At 46.6% G+C, this 25,595-nt stretch overlaps 1 protein-coding gene across 1 annotated transcript in view; it reads left to right on the top strand.

The window, feature by feature from the left end:
• Positions 1 to 25,595, top strand: part of ATP13A1 (ATPase 13A1) — a 55,404-nt gene that overhangs the window by 29,343 nt on the left and 466 nt on the right. Inside the window, exons 11-25 of the mRNA XM_061614480.1 lie at positions 365 to 502; positions 1,933 to 2,053; positions 4,001 to 4,158; positions 5,236 to 5,411; positions 6,334 to 6,444; positions 8,737 to 8,862; positions 10,071 to 10,179; positions 11,405 to 11,604; positions 12,828 to 12,924; positions 19,730 to 19,914; positions 20,294 to 20,408; positions 20,936 to 21,132; positions 21,973 to 22,115; positions 23,271 to 23,382; positions 24,533 to 24,676. Of these exons, the coding sequence (XP_061470464.1) occupies positions 365 to 502; positions 1,933 to 2,053; positions 4,001 to 4,158; positions 5,236 to 5,411; positions 6,334 to 6,444; positions 8,737 to 8,862; positions 10,071 to 10,179; positions 11,405 to 11,604; positions 12,828 to 12,924; positions 19,730 to 19,914; positions 20,294 to 20,408; positions 20,936 to 21,132; positions 21,973 to 22,115; positions 23,271 to 23,382; positions 24,533 to 24,676 (2,132 nt within the window). The remainder of the gene's footprint in view (positions 1 to 364; positions 503 to 1,932; positions 2,054 to 4,000; positions 4,159 to 5,235; positions 5,412 to 6,333; positions 6,445 to 8,736; positions 8,863 to 10,070; positions 10,180 to 11,404; positions 11,605 to 12,827; positions 12,925 to 19,729; positions 19,915 to 20,293; positions 20,409 to 20,935; positions 21,133 to 21,972; positions 22,116 to 23,270; positions 23,383 to 24,532; positions 24,677 to 25,595) is intronic.

Here is a 25,595-nt window from a genome sequence, read left to right as displayed (position 1 = left end):
CCTCACTAGTTGTACTTGTGCAGATGAAGGTATTGAAAGAAGGGCCTCTCCTGAGGATCTCAGGGCCCGGGCAGGCACATAGAGGGCGATGTGGTCTGACAGCCTGGACTCAAGCCGTGTATATCCGTTACTCTCTAGGACAGTGAATCATAGAGATGCAGCAGGCAGCCTCTTCTGCGGGTGGATTCTTTGAGATCACAGGAGATTTAATTCTTTTCTTTCTCATGGCACACTAGCAGTTCTTTTGTGGCGCATTAGCTTTCCTCAGCTTGTGGGTTGGGAAGTATTGCTCTGAAGTCGTATCTTATTAGCGATCTGTACAGCAGTAAAATGGCATAAATGTGTGTCTGTTTCTTTTCCCAAGGCACCAAGGACCCCAGCAGGAACCGTTACAAACTGTTTCTGGAATGCACTTTAATCCTCACTTCAGTTGTCCCACCTGAACTCCCCATTGAACTCTCTTTAGCCGTCAACACCTCACTCATTGCTCTTGCCAAATTGTGTAAGTACTAAGCCTCATCAAGACGTGAGGGTGCATGGTTTAAAACTGCAGTGTGTAGAACTGGTGACATTTTTGCATTTCTAGGAAGCATCCTTGTTTTATTTATTTTACAGCTTGTCCTACCCTCAAGTTCAGAGCAGCTTCATAGCTTCTTATTTCAGGATACTGTGTTCTACAACATTTGAATATTGTGGCCTTAAAGTGCAACATTAAAATTTGCTTATATAATAGTCAACCTAGATAGAGTGGTATTGCAAGCCCTACATTGATTCCCTCTCAATTTTCCATGGACCTCAGATATGGGCAAAAAATTTAATCGCTCCCTGTCTCCTTCTCCTCCTCTCCCGCACATTTTGTAAGGTTTCAGCCCCACACCTGCTTGGTTTCAAATGCCTACCAACAAATTTTGTGGATTTCAGTCTCCTCCCATGAGACATCCGGAGCCGTCGCTAGGGCAATGCAGCCCATAGTTCTCAGTGCCCCTTGTTTTGTTGCTCAGTTCCTTTTGCTGTCCAGCTGCAACCAAAATGACTGCTGCTGTGTTTTCCAGTTGGCAATGTGCAACCGTCTGGCCTCAGATCTCAAAATTTTATTCAGCTTAGTGCTAAGTCAGTACAAGGATTTCTCCTTGCGCAGTGGAATGTTCTCCCCCCCCCCGTGCACCCCCTATATCTGTTCCGGGGATTCCCCCAACCTTCTGGAGCAGATTTGGGGATGGCACGGGGGGAAGAGAGGGAGAGAATCCTGTTGTGCTAGTGCTAATTCTTGCAGTAGTGCGAGTATTTCATTGAATATCACCCATAGACACTAGATTTAAAATAAAATATGTCTAGAATATACATTTTAAAAAACTTATTAGTGAAAGAAACCTTTTCTTTTACATGGCCACTCAGTTCTTGCCCAAATGGAAATTTCTTACTTTTGCCCTCTGATAGATGGATACACCCCCACACCTTAATATTGCATGTCAAGTAAGCATGAGCAAGGGTGTCTTTTGTCAAACATCTTGAGTTGTAGCCAATGAAGTCATTCCATTCAAGGGCTTCTGCTTGTACAACAGAACTTCCCCTCCCTCTCCTCCCCCTGCCTACCCCCCAGATCTGTTCTTGGGGGTTCCCCTAATCCTCTGGAGCAGATTTGGCAGGGAGTGCACGGCGAGAGGAGAGGGAGGGGCAGTTCAGTTGCACAAGTGGGGTGATTTTGTTGGATACAATCCCCTGTGCCCTTTTCCTCTCTTGCTTGCGTGTGTGTACGCATGCACATGCTACCTCTCTTTCTTTGTTTGGAGAGGGAAGGTTGTAGTGATGAGGTCTTTACACAAAGAGGAAGATACCATTTAGATTGTTATCCACAATGAGCGGGGTAGGGTTGGGAAGAAAATAGAGATTGCTGATGTTGCATGGTCACATGGTCTCTTTGTTGTCTTGCAGATGTTTACTGCACAGAACCATTCCGCATCCCCTTTGCAGGGAAGGTCCAGATTTGCTGCTTCGATAAAACCGGCACCCTCACCAGTGACAACCTAGTGGTGAGGGGTGTGGCTGGGCTCAGGTAGGTCTGGGGTGAGAGAATTTGGGCCATCTGGGACACCACACTTTAAGAAAGCCTCATCTTGAGTATTGTGTCCAGTTCTGGATGCCGCAGTTTAAGAAGGATGCAGACAAACTGGAACAGAGTCAGAGGAGGGCAACAAGGATGATCAGGGGGCTAGAAACAAAGCCCTCTGAGGAGAGTCTGAAAGAACTGGGCATATTTAACCTTGAGAAGAGAAAGCTGAGGGGAGATGTGATTGCACTCTTCAAGCACTTGAAAGGTTGTCACACAGAGGAGGGAGAGGATCTCTTCTCAATCATCCCAGACTGCAGGACACAGAAAAATGGGCTCAAGTTACAGGAAGCCAGATTTCAGCTGAACTTCAGGGAAAAACTTCCTAACTGTTAGAGCGGTACGACAATGGAACCAATGACCTAGGGAGGTGGTGGGCTCTCCAACACTGGAGGCCTCAGGCATTCAAGAGGCAAGTGGGCAGGCACATGTTGGGTATCTTTTAAGTTGGATTCCTGCATTGAGCAGGGGGTTGGCCTTGATGGCCTTATAGGCCCCTTGCAACTCTATGATTCTATGAAAGGCTGTTCAGAACAATCTTGAGCTCCCTGACTTGTGCATGCTCTCCCTTACACTGCTTGCGTTCTGAGGCAGCGAGAGAGATATTTAAACAGGGCAGCTGTCTACTTCTTGCTTACATAAATACATTTTAAAAAATCAGAATTCTGCATCAAGGCAACCCACACTGTGTAACTCAAAAGCTGAATGCTTCAGTCAGTTTGGCTCATACAAATTTACATTAGTTGGTCTTGCTTTGCACGATTCTGTTTATGCTACGCATGGGAGAAAACAATAAGTTATTCAGGGCGTTGAAGCCTCATCCTCTGACCTCTGAAAATTGTATTCAGCTGCCTCTCTGGCCTCAGAAATTTCTCCAGCCATTGTCAGCGAACGTCCTATCCTAGACGTATAATATCTCTTTTAATGGAAGCCGAGATCGTTAGTGAAGTGGGGTTCTGTGGCTGGTTTTTTTGTGGCTTTTCTGTACATCTGCAGAATCATGGTGCGCAGAGTCATGTACAGAGACCCATGTACCTTTGCTGATCCAGATAATTTTGCACACAGTTTACTGGCATTTAGCTAGGGACCTTAGATTTCTGTGTTTCCATTATGAGCAAAATAAACCTTGCGAAGTTCCACCTTCTGCAAGGTGCTGGTAACAGCCATTCACAAAACTACACTTCTGACTGATTTCCCTTCCACAACAAGGACTTTTTATTTTGATCTGAGTTAATTGTCGGAGCACTTCATCCCAGGCCCAGGTGCTGCTTTTGTCCTGAAAAACATTTTGTAAGTGATAGAGTAGACTGGGATTTGAGGACTGGGATTTGAATAATCACAATCAGTCCAGATTTTAAAAAGAGGAGAGAGGTCTGCATGGATTAATCATAAAATGGTCCTTGATTGAGATACAGCCCTTTAAAGTGATCACTCACACCATAGTTTGCCAGTTCAGGTGTTCATGGCAAACTGTGGTTTGAAGAAACCAGGAAGTCTTCTGCTGAGGTATGCACGAGAGAGGACGCAGAGGGAGCATTTGTTGCTTACTCCTGATCCTCCAAACCATGGCTTAGAGTAGGGATGGGGAACCTGGGCCCTCCAGATGGATTGCAGCTTCTGTCATCCCACTGGCCATACTGGCTTGGGCTGATGGGAGTTGCAGTCCAACAACACCTGGAGAACTGCAGCTTTCTCATTCCTGGCACAGAGGGTTGGAAATAGAGTAATTGAATGCAGCCACTATCTAATGCTCAGTTCCACATTGATGACTGTATGGTCACTGTAATAATAATCTGCTTCCTTCTGAACTTACAATGATACCAGGAGTTAACGTGAATTAAGGTTTAATTAGGCTGAAGTAATTCATCTGTGTAAACTCCGCTGTTGCTGCAGAGATGGGAAAGAGGTGACCCCCGTGTCTGACATTCCTGTCGAAACACATCGAGTCATCGCCACATGCCACTCTCTGATGCAGCTGGATGATGGGACTCTGGTGGGTGACCCTCTGGAGAAAGCCATGCTGACGGCTGTGGAATGGACTCTGACCAAAGGTAGACTTTCTTAACATCTGAGCTGCAAAGCAGCTTCTTCCTGCTCCTTGTTCTGCAAGTTCACAAGCATCTTAAAAGCAGAGGTGTGAGACAGCTTTTCTGGAGGGCAGCTGGGCTACGGAGGATGGGATTGCCCATAGCCATTTTGCCGTAACCAGGATTTGAACAAGAAGAGTGGGTGCATTCAAATTTTCATGTTATTACCCATGATTATTGCAGTTGTCCCATGATAGCTGTTTCCTTTAAGGCTCCCTCACATGACAACTTAGCCGTTTCCTGTTCCATGAGCTACATCTGGAAATGGAAAGAAGGTTAATGGGTTACTGCAATGTAAATAGGTTGTTAACAGGCAATTTAAAGGCAACCTTAAATGTGCAAATGTTCCTCAAAATAGCAGCTACATAAAAGGAGATGAGAGAATGAAAACACTAAGAATTAGAGGGGAAAGGTAAATTTCTGTGCAGTGTCTGGCACAGAACTTACATTTTTGAGAATCAAGGCATTCAATTTGTGTCCATTGTTTCTTAAACCAAGTCTCTAGCTCTCATGGTAAGTTTGAAAATATGAAATCAGATTCTACATAAAGATCTGGGGATTTTGAAAGGATGGTGCTTGTGTTGCCCTGCATTTCTGCTTAATCCTTGCTCATGATCTTGAGTCACCGTCATCTCTGTCCCTCCTCCCCGCAACCCTCACTGGTGTGCCTGCCATCTGCATCCTCTTTTTCTGTAGTCCCCTTAGATTTCAGCTCTTGAGTGAGCATTTTTCTACAAATGCCTTGTGGGTTTCCCTACAAATTTCTGTCACAATATTTGGTACTAGTCGTGGGTCAGTGTTTGAATAGCCAGCTGGTCTGTCTTGGCAGCTTTTACATTTTCAGAAACACTTTTGCACCGAAATGGCCTGGTTATGTTCCTTGGCTGTGAGGGTGGAGGAGCTAGCGGTCCCCCATTCTGATACATAGTGCACACTGTGGGCACAGGGCCCCTTTGCCACCCCTGAGGGAGCCCAAAGGGAGGAATACTGCTTGTGGTGCTGTTGAACCCTTTCAGGATTTCCCGATCTCTTTGTTTCCAGATGAGAAAGTTTTCCCCCGAAGTATTAAAACTCAGGGACTGAAAATTCACCAGCGCTTTCATTTTGCCAGTGCCCTGAAAAGAATGTCGGTCTTGGCTTCCTACGAGAAGGTCGGCTCCACTGATCTGTGTTACATTGCAACTGTGAAGGGGGCCCCGGAGACGCTGCACAAAATGGTGAGCAAAGGATGATGGGCATGACTTTATATCTTGGTTTAATCTCCATTGCCGTGAAATTGGCTGGTACCAAGGCAGAGAATGTTGGGAACCTGAGCAGGATTGGGCATGGAGAAGATGGCGACCTTGCGGCTAAGGTGCTCACATTTGTCCAAGGTTGTCCTAGTTGTAGATGAATATCTGGGAAGATCGGACAGCGTGCTGAAGATAGCAAAGAGTGACAGAAAGACCCAAATGTGCCACATAACTAGAGTGGGGGAATTCCAAATGGTCACAGCTTAAAAGCATACAATATAAGTTTCACGTGCACTCCGTGTTAACTATGGATCAGATACATAGAGTGCACTTAAATGCCTGTGAGAGCCACTCAATTCTCAAAACAATATTTGGCCATTTGACCGCATGGCTGTTGAACAGGAGTTTTGCTGGACTTTGAGTATAAGAAGAGCCCTGCTGGATCAGACCCATCTAGTCTGGCATTCTCTGCTCACAGTGGCTGACTAGATGCCTCTGTGAAGACTGCAAGCAGGACATGATGAGCGCATCATGCCACTCATGTTCCCCAGCAGCATGTTCTGCCACTCATGTTCCCCATGGTGTTCACAAACATGCTGGCTCCCATATTGAAGGAAGTTTGCAGCCGCTATAACTTGCTGCCTTCCCCTCCCTGTATTTGTTTCAGCCACTGCTAAGGCCATTCAGGCTGGCAGCCATTACTTCTGCATGTGGGAGTGAATTCCATAGTTTAGTCTGTGCTGTGTAAAAAAAAACCCACTTCCTTTTGTCCTAAATCTTCCAACATTCAGCTTCCTTCTCCAAGACTGAGACTGACCTAGCTCTGCCGTTCTGGTCCCTTGTGGTTTGCAGTGGGACACGCTTGTGTGTGTGACTGTCCCTTTTTGCCCCTCTTTTTCCTATGTAGTTCTCTCAGTGCCCAAATAGCTACAATGGTATCCACACAGAGATCTCCCGGGAAGGAGCCAGGGTCCTGGCACTTGGCTACAAGGAATTGGGACACCTCACTCATCAGCAGGTAGGCTTTGGTTTTTTCTCCCCTTGGCCTGTACAAGCCTGCATGCTCCATTGGGAGCCTGTTGCTATGGGAGGTGCATCTCCGGGTGCCAGATCCGTGGCCTCTCAGACTTTGATGTCCTGTTTTCAAAGCAAGGAGAAAAGATTACTGGCTAGGTGCAGGGGAACATTTTACATGTATAGATCAGGGATAGGAAAGCTGGAGCCCTCCAGATGTCGCTGATCTCCCACCCAGCATGGCCAATGGTCAGTAATGATGGGAGTTGAAATCCAGCAACATCTGGAGGGTGAACGGTTATCCATTCCTGGTACAGGTGATGGCTTACATGCCCATTCCTTCAGGGGGGGAGAGGAGGATAAAAGCTCAAGCTCCTTCCCCCTCCGATGCACACCGCATTCCATCCCTTGTGGCAGGACGGGCAGCCACCTGGTCAGGATGCCTGCAGCTCTTTCTCCTTGGCGGCTAAAGTTCCTGACCAGCTTGGATGTAATGTAATGTAATGTTTTATTTCTAGGCCGCCTTTCGGCCAAATAGGCCCCCAAGGCGGCTTACACACAAATAAAAATACAAATACAAAATGCAAATAAAAACAATACAATTTACAAAAAAAAAATCAAACTAACGAAGTCCTAACATCTCTAAAAAAACAGGAGCAGCAAACCAAAAGCATTCATCTTCCTGGTAAAGGGCAGTCCCCAGAAAAATGTCACTAAGAGCAGGGGTGGGGGGCAAGGCAGATGTAAATGCTTGCCCCTTGATGGTCCCAGCACAGTCCCATCCCTGCAGCAGCATGACTCAGCCTGCAGCTCCTCCTGATAAGGCCCAGGCAGAGGGGTGGGGCAAGGCAGGTGGAAATGCTTGCCCCTTGATGGTCCCAGCACAGTCCCATCCCTGCAGCAGCATGACTCAGCCTGCAGCTCCTCCTGATAAGGCCCAGGCAGAGGGGTGGGGCAAGGCAGGTGGAAATGCTTGCCCCTTGATGGTCCCAGCACAGTCCCATCCCTGCAGCAGCATGTCTCAGTCTGCAGCTCCTCCTGATAAGGCCCAGGCAGAGGGGTGGGGCAAGACAGGTGGAAATGCTTGCCCCTTGATGGTCCCAGCACAGTCCCATCCCTGCAGCAGCATGACTCAGCCTGCAGCTCCTCCTGATAAGGCCCAGGCAGAGGGGTGGGGCAAGGCAGGTGGAAATGCTTGCCCCTTGATGGTCCCAGCACAGTCTCATCCCTGCAGCAGCAGGGACGGGTGAGGGGAGGTCCTGATAAAGTTAGCCATACTAGAGGTAGACACAAGGATCAAGCCAGCCAATACTGTCTCCTTGCTCAGAGTATGACTTTGAAGCCCCCTTCCTTTCCTAGGTTAGGAAAGAGCCTTGAGTGTTCTCAGTGAGGAGAACAGGGCTGCCTTTCACATGGCAAGGGTAATATAGGCAGCCTTGCTGGAAATCTTATTCAGTGTACTGGTGCCGTACTGAACGCAGAAGTGACCTGGCTCTTGCTTGAAGGGTTTACAGTCTTCAAAGGATGCACAAGGCGGCATAGAGGGAGCAATTAGGAACTGACAAATGAGGTTGTGGGCAGTGGGGGTGCAGGCAATGTGGGGTGGTTTAGCAAAGGCTTTTATCAGGTAACTGCAGTGTAGAAGTGAAAAGTTCTGATAACTTTAGAGGAAGGGGCATAACTGACTACAAGGGCAGAAGGCAAAGAGATGGAAGAGGGGAGGAAACGAAGGGATTTGGTTGACGTTTAATGAGTTTTTGAATGTGGTGGAGAGAGAGAGATGATGTGACGGAAGATATCAGTTGGGCTGGAGGGGTGGAGAGTGGAGAAGGTTGGAGTGAATGCAACGTGGGGAGGGCAGTAAGATCTGGGAGGAGTCATCTGATCAAACCAATGGAAAAGGACGATAGCTGACTAGTCCACAAGTTGGTAGGAATGGGCTTCCATAGGCAGGGGGCTGGATTTTCCACGACACAGTCATCTCATCAAAACCAGCTGGCATTTAAGAGGAGGTGGATTCCTAACTTGGGACAAGCACGGAATGAAAGTAGTAAATGGTCTCCAGCCCGAACTCTCCCCAAAACAGGTTTAGATGGAATCTGGATGCTCTTTTCCAACACGCCTGATTGCCGTGTGAGTCATGGACGTCGCAGGGTTACAAAGCAATTGCCGTGGTGTTGTCTACTGGCAGAGGGTTGCCCTGGAAACAGAATGTACATTTCCATGGAGGTTTCTTTATCTGGGGCATCTGGATTTAAATGGACGTGCTAACCTTAGTTCTTTTTCTTGCCTAAAGGCTCGCGAGATAAAACGGGAGGCCCTTGAGTGTGACTTGCGATTTGTGGGCTTCATTGTGGTCTCGTGCCCCCTTAAAGTGGACTCCAAGCCAGTTATCCGTGAGATCCTCAACGCATCGCATCGTGTGAGTGAAACAGACATACGTGCTGGCTGGGATGTAGTAGAAGACACAGACCTGGGAATCCTAGGCAAGCTGATGAGCCAGCCTGCACAGTGCCATCTGCTTTCCTATTTTCCATTCCCCCTCCACTCTTCCCACTTGACCAGAATCTTCACTTTCCCTTTTGCTGCAGCTTTGAACTTGAATAAGGGAAGTTCTGTTGTCACCGTACACAGCAAACCCCTGGTATAATGCCTCCATCATGCTTTTTAACAATCCTCTGGCTGGGAGAGGGGAGGTTCCCCATGCTTGCCCAATGAAAACCACTCACACTTGTGTACACATAAGTTAATAACCGAGCACAGTGCTCCGGAGAGGTACTGCTGCAGCAAAGATAAGAATGCAAACCATGAGAAAAGCCCTGCTGGATCAGCTCAAAGGTCTGACTAGTCCAGCATCCTGTCTTCAACTGGACGACTCTAATGCTTTGGGGATTCCTGCAAGCTGGGCATGAAGGCAGTAGCCCTCCCCTGCCGATTGCTCCCATTTAGCATTCAGAGACACGCTGCTTCTAACGTGGGAGGTTTCATTTAGTTATTGCAGCTAAATGACCATTCCAGGGTGCAAGAACTCTCCTTGCACAATACATCTCGGGGGGGGGGGAGAAGAAGAAACAGACTGCCCCTTCTGTAACAGAGCGAGTTCTCTCAAAAAATCAGTACATAGATTTAAAAGATGGTTGTTTTGGAAGCCATTGATTATAGCCGTTGCTGAACTTGTAGGATTGTATTCAGCAAAGTCCTACTCAGAGTAGACCCATTGAAATTAATAAACCTAACCTAGTCATGTCTGTTCAGTGGGTATACTCTTAGTAGGCCTAGCATTGAATACCGTCTGCAGTGTCCAGTGGTGATATTGGAGAATTGCCAAAATAGGCTCTGATCTGCCTGTGGCTCAGGATGAGAGGTTTGTTTCCTCTATCAAAAGGTGTTTCCAGAACCACACACACACAAGCATACATTTCAGCAGAGAACGTGCGTTGAGGTACAGTGTGCCTTTCACGTTGATTTAAATGTGTGATATGTGAAAATTTCTGGTTTTTTTTTTTAAATTCAAAAACAGATTTCCAATGCCACCGGGCTCAGTCTGTGCGGCACACGTGCACTGCATTGCCAGTCCCTCCTTATAAGAATGTCACATGAGCCTTCCTTCTCCCCCCCCCCCAAATTCAGGTAGTGATGATAACAGGCGACAACCCATTGACCGCATGCCATGTGGCCCAGGAACTGCACTTCACCCAAAAGGAGCAGACGCTCATTCTGCAGCCACCCAGTAACAAAGGTAAAGGGGCTTCGGGAGGGAGGGAAGGCAGATGCTGCCACAACTCTGAGCAGAGGGGGCTTCAGAACTGATGCACTGTTTCCGATCTGGGATAGTCTGCACCTGGGGCTAGGTACAAGTCAGTGACCTTACGTAGCCTGCACTCTGCGTGGCACAGGGCTAGGGAAATGGGTTTTAAACATTCTGCCTTTGAGGGAACGCTTTGGTGAGGAAACATCTGTGCGCTGTAAAAGATTCTGGGGTACATTGTAGGGTGCTCACTCAGGTCATGCAGGTTGCTGTCCAGGCCTCTTGGGCATTGCTTGTTAACCCATGAGAATACATCCTAGAAAACATCCAGTGGTTGGCAAGGCAGCTAAGTAAAGATGGGCAAGCTCCCATGTAGGAACGCTTGTCTACTATTAATGATCTCATTGAGGACTGTCAGGTATGTTTGCAAGGGACCCCTTGCTTTGCTCACCCAGGCACATAGTTTGGAAATGGCTGGACTGCAGAATTCCATCTGTTTTTACTGGAACAGGCCAACTAAATTAATGTATTGTCAGCTGTTATCATAGCCACGTTGGGAATCTGAGGTTGGGTTATTGGATAAGCATTTAAGAAACAAATAAGGTTTGCATACAACCAAGAGCACTAAAGTTTCTCTGTATTGAAAGTGACTTTTTTTCAGCTGGAATGACATTTGTGAGCCAAAGCCTGGTCCAGGCAGGAATGAACTAGTGAAAAATAGCTTCTCAACTGGAGAGGAATTAGGCTGTGGTCTTAATGCCACTTAGGGAATAAGCCCCATTGAATTCAGTAGGACTGACTTCTAAGAGGACATGGTTAGGATTGCTCAGCCAGAGCCCCATAACACACCAAGTAGCCAGTGCTCTGTGACTCTGAGGATGTTGGCTAAAACATTTGCACATAAACAACCACGTTTATTAGCCTGAGATGGCCAGTTTATTACTGTAAATTACTGCTGTGTAGGTATGCATATCTCCAGTATCAAACTTGTGATGGAGACTATGGAAGCAACTGGGAATGGCTGATACCTAGCGGGAGGGTTAGGAGTGATAGGCAAAGGCTTGTTTGGGGTACAATGTCAAGAGGAAGTGAAGATGTGGGCCTCGAAGCATGGGGGCAGAGCCCATGATAGCTCTCATCCCTGGGCTAGTTCTGCCGAACAGGCAACCCCTCCCCATGTGCTTGTCTCCCGCTTAATTGAACCTCTCTATTCCAGGTTGCAGTTGGCAGTGGCAGTCCATCAGCGGCACCGTCACTCTCCCAATCATCCCACGTCCTCTGCAAGAGCTGACCGGGAACCACAACCTGTGCGTCACAGGGGAGGGGCTCTCTCAGTTGCAGGCCACAGACTCCCAAATGCTGCTTAGGCTCATTCCACACGTGCAGGTCTTTGCACGCGTCGCACCCAAGCAGAAGGTGAGAGGTGCTTCCCCATTGCCGCATTCTTATGGCCCTAGTCTCCTTTGCTTCCCACCTGTCTTGAAGCCAATAAATACAGAGGGGAAGGGCATTTTTTTTAAAGCAAAGGAGCATTGGGTGGTATCCTTCTCACGCCTCCTGTCAGCGTAAGGACTTCTGCTTGCACAGTGGGACTTCCCCCCCCTCTCCCTGCACATGCCCTGGGCCCTCCCCAGATCTGCTCCAGAGAGTTGGGGGAGCCCATAACACAGATTTAGGGGGCTGGGGGGAATGGTGGAAGTCCTGTTGCACAAGCAGAAATCTTTGCCCTGATGGGACCCTGACTTGGTACCACTTTGGATACAACCCATTCTCTTTCATATACTTCTGCAAAAAGACATAGTAAAAGAGCAACAAGTCTATAGCTCAGTGGAAGAAGTTGACAGCCTGCAACCTGGAATATTGAAATCTTTGAGAGGGAGAATAGAAATAGTGTTTGACAGGGAAGCTCAACTTTATATCCCTCATCTGCCATAGAGCTCATGGGCTGGCCTTGAGCCCGGTCACTGTGTCTCTGCCTCACAGGTAGATCGTTGTGAGCATCACTTAGGGAAAACTCCACATATACTCCTGGAGCTCCTTGGAGTCAAGTGCTGAATACAGCTGTACTAATAATAATAACAACAAAAGAAATGAAAAAAAACCAGTATGCTTTTATCAGAGCAACATCTCTTCGTATAAGGATGTGCAGGCTTTCACTTGCTTCTTAGAATACTTTGGTGTAACTCAGAAGCATGCTCCCTCTTTTACTGACAGCAGCCGATCCAGTACCAGATGTGCCTATACTTATTTTGTATCATTTAACTCTTACCATGTTGGAGCCACAGATTCAAAGCTAAGCGGAGTGCATGGCCTTTAGTAGAAAAGATAAGGTCTGCGGCTGAGTGGACCCTTGCCTTCCCTATACGCCCATGCAATCTCCTTTCCAGTATCCCTAATGCCTTACACCCTTACTTGCCCAGTCTAGCCCCTTGTTTTCCCACAAACCCCAAAGCAACTGAATTCATGAGGCAAAGCAGCCAGCTGTTCCCAGCTCATCTTCCTGTGGAATGAGGACAGAGCGGCTGCCGTATAATTAACCCACAAGCGTTTACATGTTTGGGAAAAGATTGTACATCTTAATGATGGTATGGATTTCAGCCGAGGGTCGCAGGTCCCATGACTCTGTTTTCCCATTGCAGGAGTTTGTGATCACAACCCTGAAAGGGCTTGGCTACGTGACGCTGATGTGTGGGGATGGGACCAATGACGTGGGGGCTCTGAAGCATGCCGATGTGGGTGAGTTTTACTCAGTTAAAAAAGTGCTACTGATAAATGAGCAGATTTTTAAAAATTGTTCAGAGGACAAGTGTATATAAACTATGGATTGCAAACACCAACTTATGAGACATTTCTCCCATCTCTCACAAAATAAAATGCCTCTTCTAAGAGAGTACCAGCTGTGGCATGAGCCACCTTCATCTCAAACCAAAGGAAGCTACAGAGTTTTCCCCCTAGGGCTGTCACCCAATTTAAAACGAGCCTAGTCTGTTAATCATGAATTTTAATTGCTTCATGAATTTCAGCTGCATATATGGTTGGGTTTTTTTAAGACGCATACTTTATTTTTAGATGATGTATGCATATGTCAGAACAGACATCTTAGGGGCATTCTGCCTGTCACAACACAAGGAGGAATATCGTTTTTAAGATGGTGCTTGCTGTCGGCAGTTTTAATAAATATGTATTAAAATAATTGTTAAAATGTAAGAACTTGCTGCTCGTTTAACTGGAACTACCTGTTGTCACAATGTTTTAAAACTTATTTAACTGATTGACTAAATGTTGCGGGCCTATTTTCAGTTGGCATGGGTATACGTCCATGCGACGGTTTGTATCCTCAGGTTCACCTAAGGCAAAGGTGTGCTCTTAACCGATGTGCTGGAGCTCTCTCCCATATGTTCCCCCTTCCGTTCAGTCCTTGCCTTCACTTAAAGCAGACCTAATGCTCAATGCTCGTGTTTTCTCTTTGGAACGCAACAGTGGCAGACAGCGGGGTCCATCAACATGTATATGCATGTACACATGCAGTCCTCCATGCTACATCATCCTTCCTGTGAGCCACTCAAGACAGTGCCACTTTACATCCTCTCTCTCTCTTTCAAGTTAGTCTTTTTAGTGACTGTCACCTCTCCCCAGCAGGTCTCAGAACTTTGGGGGGGATTACCTATAGACTGAGACCTCTGCATTTTTCCTTACATATGGATCTGTTGTTTATTCCCAAATTAAATTCTGGTTTCCATAGAGTACAGGAACTAGTCTCACCCTCTTTTTGTCCAAAGCCTCAAGACCCAAGGGAACAAGCCTGGCACAGATTAGACATGAGGAGAGCCCTCAGAGTCTGCCTCCAGAGGGACCACATCATCTTTCTTCCCACTTATTTTATTTATTTATTTATTATTTGATTTATATCCCGGGTGTTGTGTCTTGGTCCTCCAGGCTTGCCATACAAGGAATTGCTGAGTCTGCCCAGGGGTGTGGCAGTTTTGTTTCAGTTCTGAGTGGCAGTTTGGTCTACAAGCAGCCCCATGCTGTGGACCTTGTTCTCTTCATATCTTCAGTGATAGTAAAGTTCTTGTTCTTGTATATCCTCTGTGTGGCCTTTTCCTTCAGAATACTTTTTACTGGCGACGAGGATGGGATGCCGTGAGGCACAGAGAGTGTTTCCTTCATACATTAAAGGCTGAAAGGGAGAGAACATTTCTTCTTAGACATCGGCTTGGGCCTTGTGGAAATCACTGCAAAGTACTCCAGGTCAGCATGTATATTTGTGGAATATGGCCACCCAAGGACATCTTGAAGAATTTAACCCTGCATGTCCCAGCAAGTGGGAATGTTATGCAGCAAGGCTGGAGTTTTACTTGGCAGCAAATGGCATTACAGAGTCAGAGAAGAAGTGTGCTGTGTTCCTCAGTGTCTGTGGGCTGGACTCCTTTGACTTAGCCCAGGCCCTCCTAGCACCAGCAAAACTTGCTAATACATCTTATGCGAATATCCTGAATGCTTTACAAGGACATTTCTCTCCAAAACTGTCTGAAATAGCACAATGTAATTCTTTCTACAAACGTAATCAGGGCCCAACAGAGAGTGTGTCACTGTATGTTGCTGATCTTAGACGCATGGCAAAACACTGCAACTTCCCCAACCTTGAGGAGATGCTGCGTGATCACCTGGTCTATGGGTTGCATGACAAGGGCCTGCAAAAGCTTCTGTTTGCAAAAGGACAGCTCACGTTCAAGACTCCACTAGAGGAAGCACTGGTTACAGAAGCAGCAGCAGCAAGCACCCAAGAAGTGCGCTTGGCAAGAAACTCACCCTGCTCAGAAACCCAGCTGGCTAAAGATTCCAATCAACAACTTCTAGAGATCCACAGGCTGCAGTGCAAATGTTCATCAACCAGAGTAGGTGCTGCAGGACCTCCGAGATCCAAACAAGAATCTCCAGTGAAATGTAAGAGCTGTGGCAGATCCCATGAACGTCGTGCCTGTTGTTTCAGAGGTGCACAGTGTCGGTATTGTCAAAAGGTTGGGCACATTGAGCGAGTATGCCAAGCCAAAGCAGAAGCAGCCACCCCCCAGGAGTGTAGTGGTAGGGAAAGCACCATCAAGGACACAAAGCAGTTCCACACACACTGTACAGAAGTCTTCTACATATGACAGTGCAGAGGAGGTGATTAACCACATCGAGCCAGGGTTGCAGTACTCTGACAATGTGAAGAAGGTGAAGGTGACAGTCACCATCTAGGGCACTCCATGCACCATGGAAGTTGATTCTGGCTCAGGATACACTATCATCTCATTAGAAACATACCTGAAAATAATTCCTGGTGGGGGACCACAAATTGTCCCTTTTCACTCCAAACTTACTGATTACCAGGAAAATCAAGTTCTAATACAAGGCATCTGTGAAGTTGGGGTGCATTACCAAACTTTCCATGGAACTTTACAGTTACTGGTCGCTCAAAGGCATCGCACCAGTCTCCTTGGCTTAGACTGGTTTGAGCCATTAGGCATTGCTCTTATGGGGGTCCACCAGATTGGTGAATCATTATGGGATAGTACCCTAAATTATTTCAAAGCTGTTTTTGATAAAGGTCTTGGGAAATATAAGGGGCCTCCTGTTTCATTGTTCTTGGATCCTGCTGTGGCCCCCATCCATATGAAAGCCCGTCGTGTTCTGTTTGCACTGTGAGCAAAGATTGATGCTGAACTTGATCGCCTCATCGGGCAAGGCATCTTGGAGCCAGTGACACACCCTACATGGGAGACACCCATTGTCACTCCATTGAAGGCCAATGGTGGCAATTACAAGTGCACTATCAATAAAGCCCGGCATCAGCATCCATATCCAGTCCCAGTGGTGAGTCATCTTTTGGCATCACTTTCACAAGGAAAAGTTTTTGCAAAGTTTGACCTGGCCCAGGCCTATCAGCAACTGTCTGTGGATGATGCTACTGCCTATGCTCAGACTATCACCACTCATCGTGGAGCATTCAGAGTAAAACACCTCCATTTGGGTGTTGCAGTGGCCCCAGGAATTTTTCAGATTTTAATGGAGGACATTCTTAGAGGAGTACCTGGTTCCATACTGTATTTTGATGATGTCTTGGTTGCTGGCAACTCCATTGCTGAACGTGCCACACGGGTGCAGGATGTACTGCACCGTTTTGCTGGTCTCCAAGTCAAGCATGAGAAATGTGTATTTGGTGTTCCCAAATTGAATTCCTTGGCTACAGTATTGATGCCGCTGGCATTCGACCTACTCCGGCGAAATATAAAGCGATTCATGAAGCTCCAGTGCCCTGTAATAAACAGGAACTCCAGGCTTTCTTGGGACTCTTGAATTTCTGCCACGCATTCCTGAAACATAAGGCTACAGTGGCAGAACCATTGCATCGCTGTCAGGATACAGGATTGGGACCCTGAGGTTTCAGAAGATGAGGAACGGGAGGGGGTCATTTGGTCAGAGCCGTGTGAAGAAGACGCAGAAGAGGGGGAGGGAATCCCAGAGATAGAACTGTCTGGCGGCAAAGACCTTGAAAGGCCAACAGACACAGATCCTTCCCATGGGCTTCCCACGCCTTCTCACCCTTCGAGTTCAGAGCAGTTGGAGAAGGAGGGAGGGCAAGGGGGAATGCAACCCCCTCCTGATTCAGAGAAAAGCAAGGGGAAGCAGCCAGATGCTTCAAGCGTGCCCCCCCCCGCTTTCCCCCATACCTGAGTCAGAGCCTTCAGAAGGGGAGGGGGCAGTAGCACCCCCTTCGCCACGCAGAAGACGACAACAAAAGAGGCGACAAAAGAGGGAGGAGAGGAGGGGTGTGGATGAGAGCACTTTAAGGCGGAGTGAGAGAATTCGCGCCCGATTGCCCCCTTCTTAAGAGATAGGGGGAATAGCGGTTCCTTGTTCTGTCAACTCTCTTTCAAGTCGCAGGTTATGTTTTGTAGTGAAACTTCATGAGAAGGCGTAGCCTTTGTCTGGATATTACTTTAATAAAAACTGAATTGCTTTCACCAACTGGTCTGGTTCCTGAGTCCCAACCTGGATACGACAGTCGCGTTCTTGACAAGCATGCTACATGGCAGTGGACAGCCCAGCATGATGAGGTTTTCTATGCTGTAAAACACCTGTTGCCATCTGACAGCATCTTGGTGAATGGAAGCCCTTGATTCTCACATGTGATGCATCTCCATACGGTATTGGAGCTGTCCTGAGCCAGCACCTTGAGGACTCTCGTGAGGTGCCTATTGCTTTCTACTTCGGAACAATGTCATCAACAGAACGGAATTATGCCCAAATTGATAAGGAGGATTTGGCTATTGTAGCTAGTGTAAAAAAATTCCATGACTATGTCTATGGTCGACCATTCACTATTGCTACTGACCACAAGCCATTATTGGGATTGTTTGCCCCTAACCAGCAGATGCCTCAAATATTCTCTCCACGCATGTTGCGGTGGGCGATTTTCCTGAACGCATACGATTACACCTTGCAACATCGCATTGCCCAGAACTGAAACAAAACTGCCACACCCCTGGGCAGACTCAGCAGTTCCTTGTATGGCAAGCATACACAGCACCGCCCTTCCAGCAGGAGCCCAGGGCAGCAAACGGAAGCACTAAAAACACTTTAAAACATCATAAAAACAGACTTTAAAATACATTAAAACAAAACATCTTTAAAAACATTTTTAAAAGCTTTCAAGAGATCTTTTTAAAAAAAGGTCAAAAACATTGTTAAAAAAATGTTTAAAAAACATACTAAAAAGCAATTCCAACACAGACTGGGATAAGGTCTCAAATTAAAAGGCTTGTTGAAAGAGGAAGGTCTTCAATAGGTGCTGAAAAGATAACAGAGATGGTGCCTGTCTAATATTTAATTATTAATTCAATATTGATTAAGCAAGAGGGCTTCACTACCACCCTACCATCGCCATATGGATTGAGTCATTCATTGCATTAGTATACGAGACTTAGCACCCTCTTGTCCTCTTTTACTTTTCTGCGCACTCCTCCAGGTCTACAGCCATCTCAGTTGTTCTGTCCACTAATGCTAGCGCTAGTACTCACATTTGCTAGGTAACCACGTGGGCCTCAGCTTTTTACTTTTACCAGGAACTATAAGTTTTAGACCTTTGTACTTTGGCTGACGCCTCCTTTGATTGGTTCTACAGAAGGTTCTTCTAGTGATTTGGACAACCGCTGATACCTTGCGCCCACCATTATACCAGAATGGCCTACAGTATTTCCCATCATGTGGATGTATCACATGCCAACTAAACAAAGGAACATCTGTCACTTACTGTGAATGGGCCTTTATAGGTGGATGTATAGGGATACATCCAGGGCCACTTCGTTTTTTCTCTGGCTGTTTTTTTCTTCTTGTGCTACATCTGCATCCTGGTTTCTTTGTAACAGTCACGTTTCCCTAGAATGTTCTTCATGATCGTAGCTTTTTCCTTCACTTGGATCTCACTTTCTGCATCTTGGCTTGGCCACAGAGAGACATGAGGGAGGAACATGCGGGGGAGAGATTCAGCAAGGGCTGGGGAAACTTTTTCAGTCCAGGGGCTGCATTCCCTTCTGAGGGCCACATGCCAGTGGTGGACAGGGCCAGAGGCAAAAGTGGGCAAGCCAACTGCTGTGATTTTTACCATTGTACAGTAGGCTAATTAGTTCCTACACACAAGCCCCAAGACATTATCAGAGGTCAAGGGCACATTCCAGCCAGGCAAAAAATATTTGGAGGGTGAAGGAGGGCCTGTAAGGGGTGTGGTATGGTGAGAGTGGTGAGGGCCAGATAGAAAGCCTGGAGATCTGCATTTGACCTTCAGGCCTGAAATGATGAATGTTCCTTTCTTTTCCTTCAGAAGCATTTATTCATATATAAACTTATGCAGATTTAATATATTGATTTTACTAAAAGCCAAATCAAGAGTCCACCAAGAGAATATGATGTGGCATATCCTGTGCTGCTGTCCTGCTAGTGCAGCAGACGTCCGCTTGCACAACAGAACTTTTGCCTCACCTCCTCTCCCCTGCGCCCCCCCCACTCTCAAAACCTGCTCCAGAGGGTTGGAGAACCATCTAAAGCAGATTTTAAGGGCTCATAGAGAGAGGAAAGTGAAGTCCTGTTGCGCAAGTGGAACTCTGTGCATGCAGCACTGGATGAAACCTTTTGAGTGCTTTTAAAAATTATATGCATCTCAAGTTTTATTCTTGCCTACAAATCTCTATAAAAGGGTGCCATTTCTTTTTACAAGTTTTTCTGTACTCTGCCTATCTCCTGCTGATCTTCCAGATTCTGTAGGCTTTGAGCAACATATAGCCAACTTAGTGATCTGTTCTCTTACTGTAGGTGTTACAGGATTATGCCAGGTTTTGCTGGTCATATTAAAACCTTCCTTGCTACCTCCTCTAAAAAGCTTCCTTCTGATCCAGTTTGGATGCGGAACAAGGAACTCCAGAGGTTTTCTGTCCCTGAAAGCAGCTCACTGGACAGTTCCCAATCTCTTTTGTGCAATCAGTGATCTGACCTGTTCTTGCAGGAGTGGCTCTACTAGCCAATGCGCCTGAACGCATCCCCGAGCGCAGGAAGAGGCCCCGTGATGCACCTGCTGACGGGAGACCTGCTTTACCTTCCTCCATAGTCGGGAGTAACATGAGGCCCACCTCCCGGGCTGCCAAGCACAGGCTCATGTCTCACAGGGAGGAGCAACTTGCCATGCAGAGGGTAAGTTGCTCAGTGCGCCTTCCTTCCAAGGCCTTTCTGCACCACCTACAGCCTTTGCAATAGGGACAAAAGACTCTTCTCTGTGCCCATTGTACTCGTGTGTTGTATGTTGGAAGAGGTGTTATTGGATTGAATGCAAGCTGTGTGCACCATAATCCTGAGCTGAAGGGGATAGGCTCAGTCTGACCTAGATTTTGAAAAAAATAAAATCTACTGACCTTGAACCAAGCACCATTCTGTCCTCTTCTTGCCCTCTTTCCTTAAGAGAGTGACTGGCTTTGGCTTTGTAATGTTGCTCTTCATCTCTGAGGAGGCCTTTATGGAGCCTTGCTGTGTTAACACAGGGTGTCATTCTCTCTCCCCCACCACTTTCTCACAGGAGAGGATCAGCCAGGTGCTGAAGGATTTAGAGGAAGAGCAAGTCCCCATTGTGAAGCTGGGTGATGCCAGCATTGCAGCTCCTTTCACCTCCAAGCTGTCCTCGATACAGTGTAGTAAGTACAGAGGGGAGGAAGACTGTTTCAGGCCATGCAAGCACTGTGTGCACTTGGGTCCACCCTGAATCACTGGATACCCTTAGAGTATTTTTACACACAAAAGCACCGGTTGAGCCTCTGCTCTTATATGTGTGTGCATGTTGTTGGTTTGGAATCTGATGCACATGCTGGCCAATGTGTTTTACATTCACACTGCAACAGGCGGAGCAGAATGACAGTCTGGCCTCATGTATGGGAAGGGGCTGGGATAGCATGACTATGAGCAACCACTATTGAGTCCTGCCCCATGCAGTTTTGGGATCACAGCACTACAGTTATTTGATTTCCAGCTCTTGGCCTCCAGAGCAACCCAGGCTGATGCACTAGAGAAAGCTTCAGTTACTGAGTGGCCAGACCAGGCCTAAAACTGGCCTCATGCCAGCCTCCCTGGACCCTTCTTTTATATGGACTCCAGCAGTGTAGATGGAAGGGCAATTAGCATAGCCTGCAATGAAGATCCAAGCCAGTGTTCTCTCCCTCTGTAGTCTGTCATGTGATCAAGCAGGGTCGCTGCACTCTGGTCACCACGCTCCAGATGTTCAAGATCTTGGCGTTGAACGCTCTCATCTTGGCCTACAGCCAGAGCGTCCTTTACTTGGAAGGGGTCAAGTTCAGTGATTTCCAGGCTACGCTGCAGGGTCTGCTGCTGGCTGGCTGCTTCCTTTTCATCTCCCGGTCCAAGGTAAGAAGGAAGAAAGGTGATGAGGGACTCTGGCTTACAGAAGGGGAGGGAAATGTGGGCAGCCTTGAGAGACCAAAGGTTTCAGAAACATGGGTGGGGACAAGTAAGATTTCCAGTTGTTGGCCCTTTCCTCGACTACCACAACTGGGCAAAACACATAAGCAAATTTATTAACTTGGCCATCAAATACAGCTTCCTTGGCATAGTTTTTTCAAGCAGAGTTCATACTGTAATGCCCATATATCCCTCTTCCTAGCAAAGGCTACAGAGCCAGTGTGACATAGTGGTTAGCGTGTTGGACTACGACCTGGGAGACCAGGGTTCGAATCCCCACACAGCCATGAAGCTCACTGGGTGACCTTGGGCCAGTCACTGCCTCTCAGCCTCAGAGGGAGGCAATGGTAAAACCACCTCTGAATACCGCTTACCATGAAAACCCTATTCATAGGGTTGCCATAAGTCGGGATCGACTTGAAGGCAGTCCATTTCCATTTTCAGCAAAGGCTACTCTGTCCTGCTCATCATTTCCACTCTTTCCTTACACTCCTCCCTCATTAAGTAACTTTCAAAATTGGTCCGCAACAGGTGGGTCTTCCTCTTGCCTCTGGTTGTGGCACGTTGACACTTTTTTTTCATTGTAGCCACTTTCAAAGTAGTTAGCCTGTGGTGTGGTTCAACTTGCACTGCCTCCCATATATTTTCCACCCTGGGCTCCTACTGGGAGGAAGGGCAGGATTTAAATCAAATAAATAAATTAAGAATATTTGCAAGTGAACATAACCAGCCTCCAAAACCATGACAGCTTGTAGCTGTCTGATTCTGACCCCTTCTTGCTTCCAGCCTCTGAAGACTCTCTCCCGGGAGCGTCCCCTACCCAATATCTTCAACCTCTACACAGTTCTCACAGTGCTGCTGCAATTCATGGTCCACTTCATCAGTCTGGTTTATCTGTATCGAGGTGCACAGGCCCGCAGTGACCCCAAGTGAGTGCTACTTAGATGTAAGCGTGAAACTATAGAACTGGGAAAGGAAATGCTTCACAGTGGAATCAGTAGTGGCAGAGTGGAATATGGGCAAAATGGAGTGTTGCTTACTTAAACATGAACATTCTTTTTTGGGGGGGAGAGGTGCAGGAGGCATCCAGTAAACAGCGGGGTTAACACCACCACTGCCCTAGGATGGGCAGAGTCTCACATAGTCCCAAAACAATTGTATCAGCAGGTTCCCAAGTCTTCACCTCAAGTTCCAACCGCATCCAGAATAGAGACAGAGCAGGCAGAAAAGCTAAGACAGCGTAAGAAAGAAAGCAAAAATAATTCCTCTGAACCAGTATGGCACAAATCAAATGCTGAAGGTTGATCCCATGCTCAGCCGCCTGCGTGGGTAGGACTGAATGCCTCCAGCTCACTTCTGGAAAGAACGTGAGCAGTAAGTCACTTATTGACATGATTATTTCTAATTGTTTCCAATGGTGTTTGAATTATGACTTTCTTCATTTTATATGAAGCACTTTGGACACAATTTTGTGGATAAACAGCATACAAATAGATGATATATGCCCCTGGGTCAGGAAAGTGCCAAGTAAAGGATGTCAGGAAACCAAGGCCTCCTCGGCCAAAAGGGAACCAGTGATGGAGACAGGCGGGAGAGCCAACAGTCCCTTTATTTTTAACAACGTGAATGTTGGTCCTGTCCTTCCGCAACTCTCTTCCATGTGAACATCAGAAGAGGCAGGGGGAGGAAGAATAGTTTCCTTTGGAAAGGAAAGGCTAGGAATAAATGGGTAGAAAGCTTGCAAAATAGTAAGAAACCAGAAGCTGACAAGATGAGAATGAAAAACTGAAGAAGCAGGAGCTTAGAACTGTCCTAAGGCAAGGCAGGGAAGGAAGTGGAGGCTCAGGAGCTGGCTGATGCAATTATGTTTGGTACCATGTGGCCCTGCATGCCTTAAGACAATGGGGTGTTACTCCCCACTGTTTGCTGGATGCCTCTTGCAAGCAGTTCCAGAAATGTATGTGGATGAATCCAGAAGAGTACGCGAAACAAAAATTTCAAAAATTACTGATTTATGTAACTTTTTAATGCTTAACTTGAATTTTAATAAGCTAAATTCTCAAGGATTTTTCTGTTTCTTTAAGGAAAGAAGATTTTGTAGATCTCTACAAGGAGTTTGCACCCAGTCTGGTGAACAGCACTGTTTATATCATGTCCATGGCCATGCAGATGGCCACATTTGCCATCAATTATAAGGTGAGGTGTGCTTTGTTTTTACAACTCTACCATGTGCTGTAATTTACTTCGCTACTCCATTTCTAGGCATATGCTGCAAGATGCATATAAAACACAGGGTGATGCCGTGGAATCGACCAAGGTGGTGGTCACCAGGGATCTCAAATGTAGCATTAAACCATGCAATACAAGGATGGAAAGATTTGCCTATAGATAGATCCATGTTTTCAAGCCTAGAGTCCAAGTGCTGAAACTCTTTATGCCCTCCCAAATCCATACAGAATGCTTTGAAGTCTTCATGTTAGAAGTGGACTAGGCAACCTGCTGCTCTGCCGTGGCAACTCCATGTCTTTGTGGGCTTCAGGATGTCCTACCATGAGAAGTACTAAATTTTATTGTTCAGAGATATCTAGACTCTCTTCTTTTTGCAGTTGCTCATAGATGTATGGCTGGGATAAGCTAGGCGCAAAGGCAACTCAACTTGCAAGTTTATGGCTTAACTAGTTACATTTAAATCCCCTTAAATTCCTTACTTCAGGTCAGTTGTGTGTTGCAATAAAATAAATGCTAGGATTGCTTTCGGTCAGACATACACACAGTCTCGGCAATCCTGTTGTCCCTGGAAGGGAGTCCCAGGGACCAAACACTGCATCAGATCCCCCTCTCCATGGTTGTCAAACATTGTTGGTAGTGCTGAAAAGCATGTTGTGTGTCAGAGGAAGGCCCAGGGAGAAGGTATTGAATCCAAAGGATCCAATGCTTTCCCATTCACCCAGGAGCTGGCAGTGTTTTTACCATTCATTTCCTCCCCAGTGGGAGAGAAATAGTTTAAAAAAAAAAAAAAAGACGACAAGGAATACAAGCACTCTTTCACCTGCTACCAAGAGCCGGTTGGGGCATTGGATAAGGCAGAGAAATCTGTCTTTGGTTCCAGATTCCACACCCATCACCCCAGGCTTTGATTAGCTTTAAGACATAAAAAACGTACCAGATTTATAAAAATCTTGCTAGTGAAATAACATTCATATTTCTGCATGCAGTTTAAGAGACCAGTCTCAAGATGCATGTCTGTTGAGGAAAAAAATGTAATTGGTGGCAATTGGGTTTTGTGATACCTGCTGAACTGCTTTTGGCTTGGCTGCCCTTTCAATCCTTGTCTTTGTTGCTCAAGGGCCATCCGTTTATGGAAAGCCTGCGGGAAAACAAACCTCTGCTGTGGAGCATCATTCTGTCAGGGCTGGCAATTGTAGCCCTTCTAACAGGCTCCTCCCCAGAGTTCAACGAACAGTTTGGACTGGTAGAAATCCCAACAGAGGTGAGTAGGCAGATTCCTTGTTCAGCTTTACTGGGGGTGGGGGAGTGATTTTAGAGTAAACTTTTGAGTATCTGTGTTTAAGGTTAGATTTTCCTTGGGAGCTTCAGAAATGTTTTTAACTAGAGGTGACATTTTAACCAGTCAGAGGCGTCTAGACCAGTCTTCCCAATGCTGGTGCCCTCCAGATGTCTTGGACTACAACTCTCTGCCCCTACTTGCCTAGGGCTCATGACAGTTGTAATCAAAAACATCTGGAGGGCACCTGGGGATGCTGGCCTAGGGCACTCAAAGCCCACACACTGTCTCTGAGCCAAACTGTGTATCTGCTGTTTCGGGTGACCCAGTGGCAGGTTCATGTCCCTCCCATACCTTCAGTTCTTGTCTATAAATCTTTACAATGAATTGGCATAGTACATTTGTATTAAGATACATGCAGTTCTTGTAATAATTAACACTTGATCATGATCACTGGTAACTATACTGAAAGGGCTAGCAACTAGAACCGAACATGTACATTCTTACCTGCTCCTGAAATTTTTCTCCCTTGCTAGCGAATAAATACAAGCCTGTGGTGGGGAATCTGTGGCCTGCCAACTCCCATCAGCCAGTATGGCTCATGGTGACGGGGGTTTGTAGGCCAATAGCATCTGTTCCCCTACCCCTACTGTAAACTAGTAAGTGGAAATTTAATGAGGTACACACATAACTTCTTTATCACTGCTTCATGCCTGGCCTCCCTGTAATAGATTTCTGGCTAGTTGTGGGTGAGTTGACAAAATTCTTCTCACACCTTTGCAGGCCAAATACAACCAGCTTATTAAGCTACTTGCTTGTGTTACCAAGAATCACCGTATGAGTGTTAGGAAGGTTTCTTAGCACAATTACATTTCAGCTCTATAAGACAGGTTATTCTTGACCA

Source organism: Rhineura floridana, chromosome 3 (assembly GCF_030035675.1).
Source record: "Rhineura floridana isolate rRhiFlo1 chromosome 3, rRhiFlo1.hap2, whole genome shotgun sequence".
Classification (NCBI taxonomy): domain Eukaryota; kingdom Metazoa; phylum Chordata; class Lepidosauria; order Squamata; family Rhineuridae; genus Rhineura; species Rhineura floridana.
This window is presented reverse-complemented; position numbering and strand designations above follow the sequence as displayed.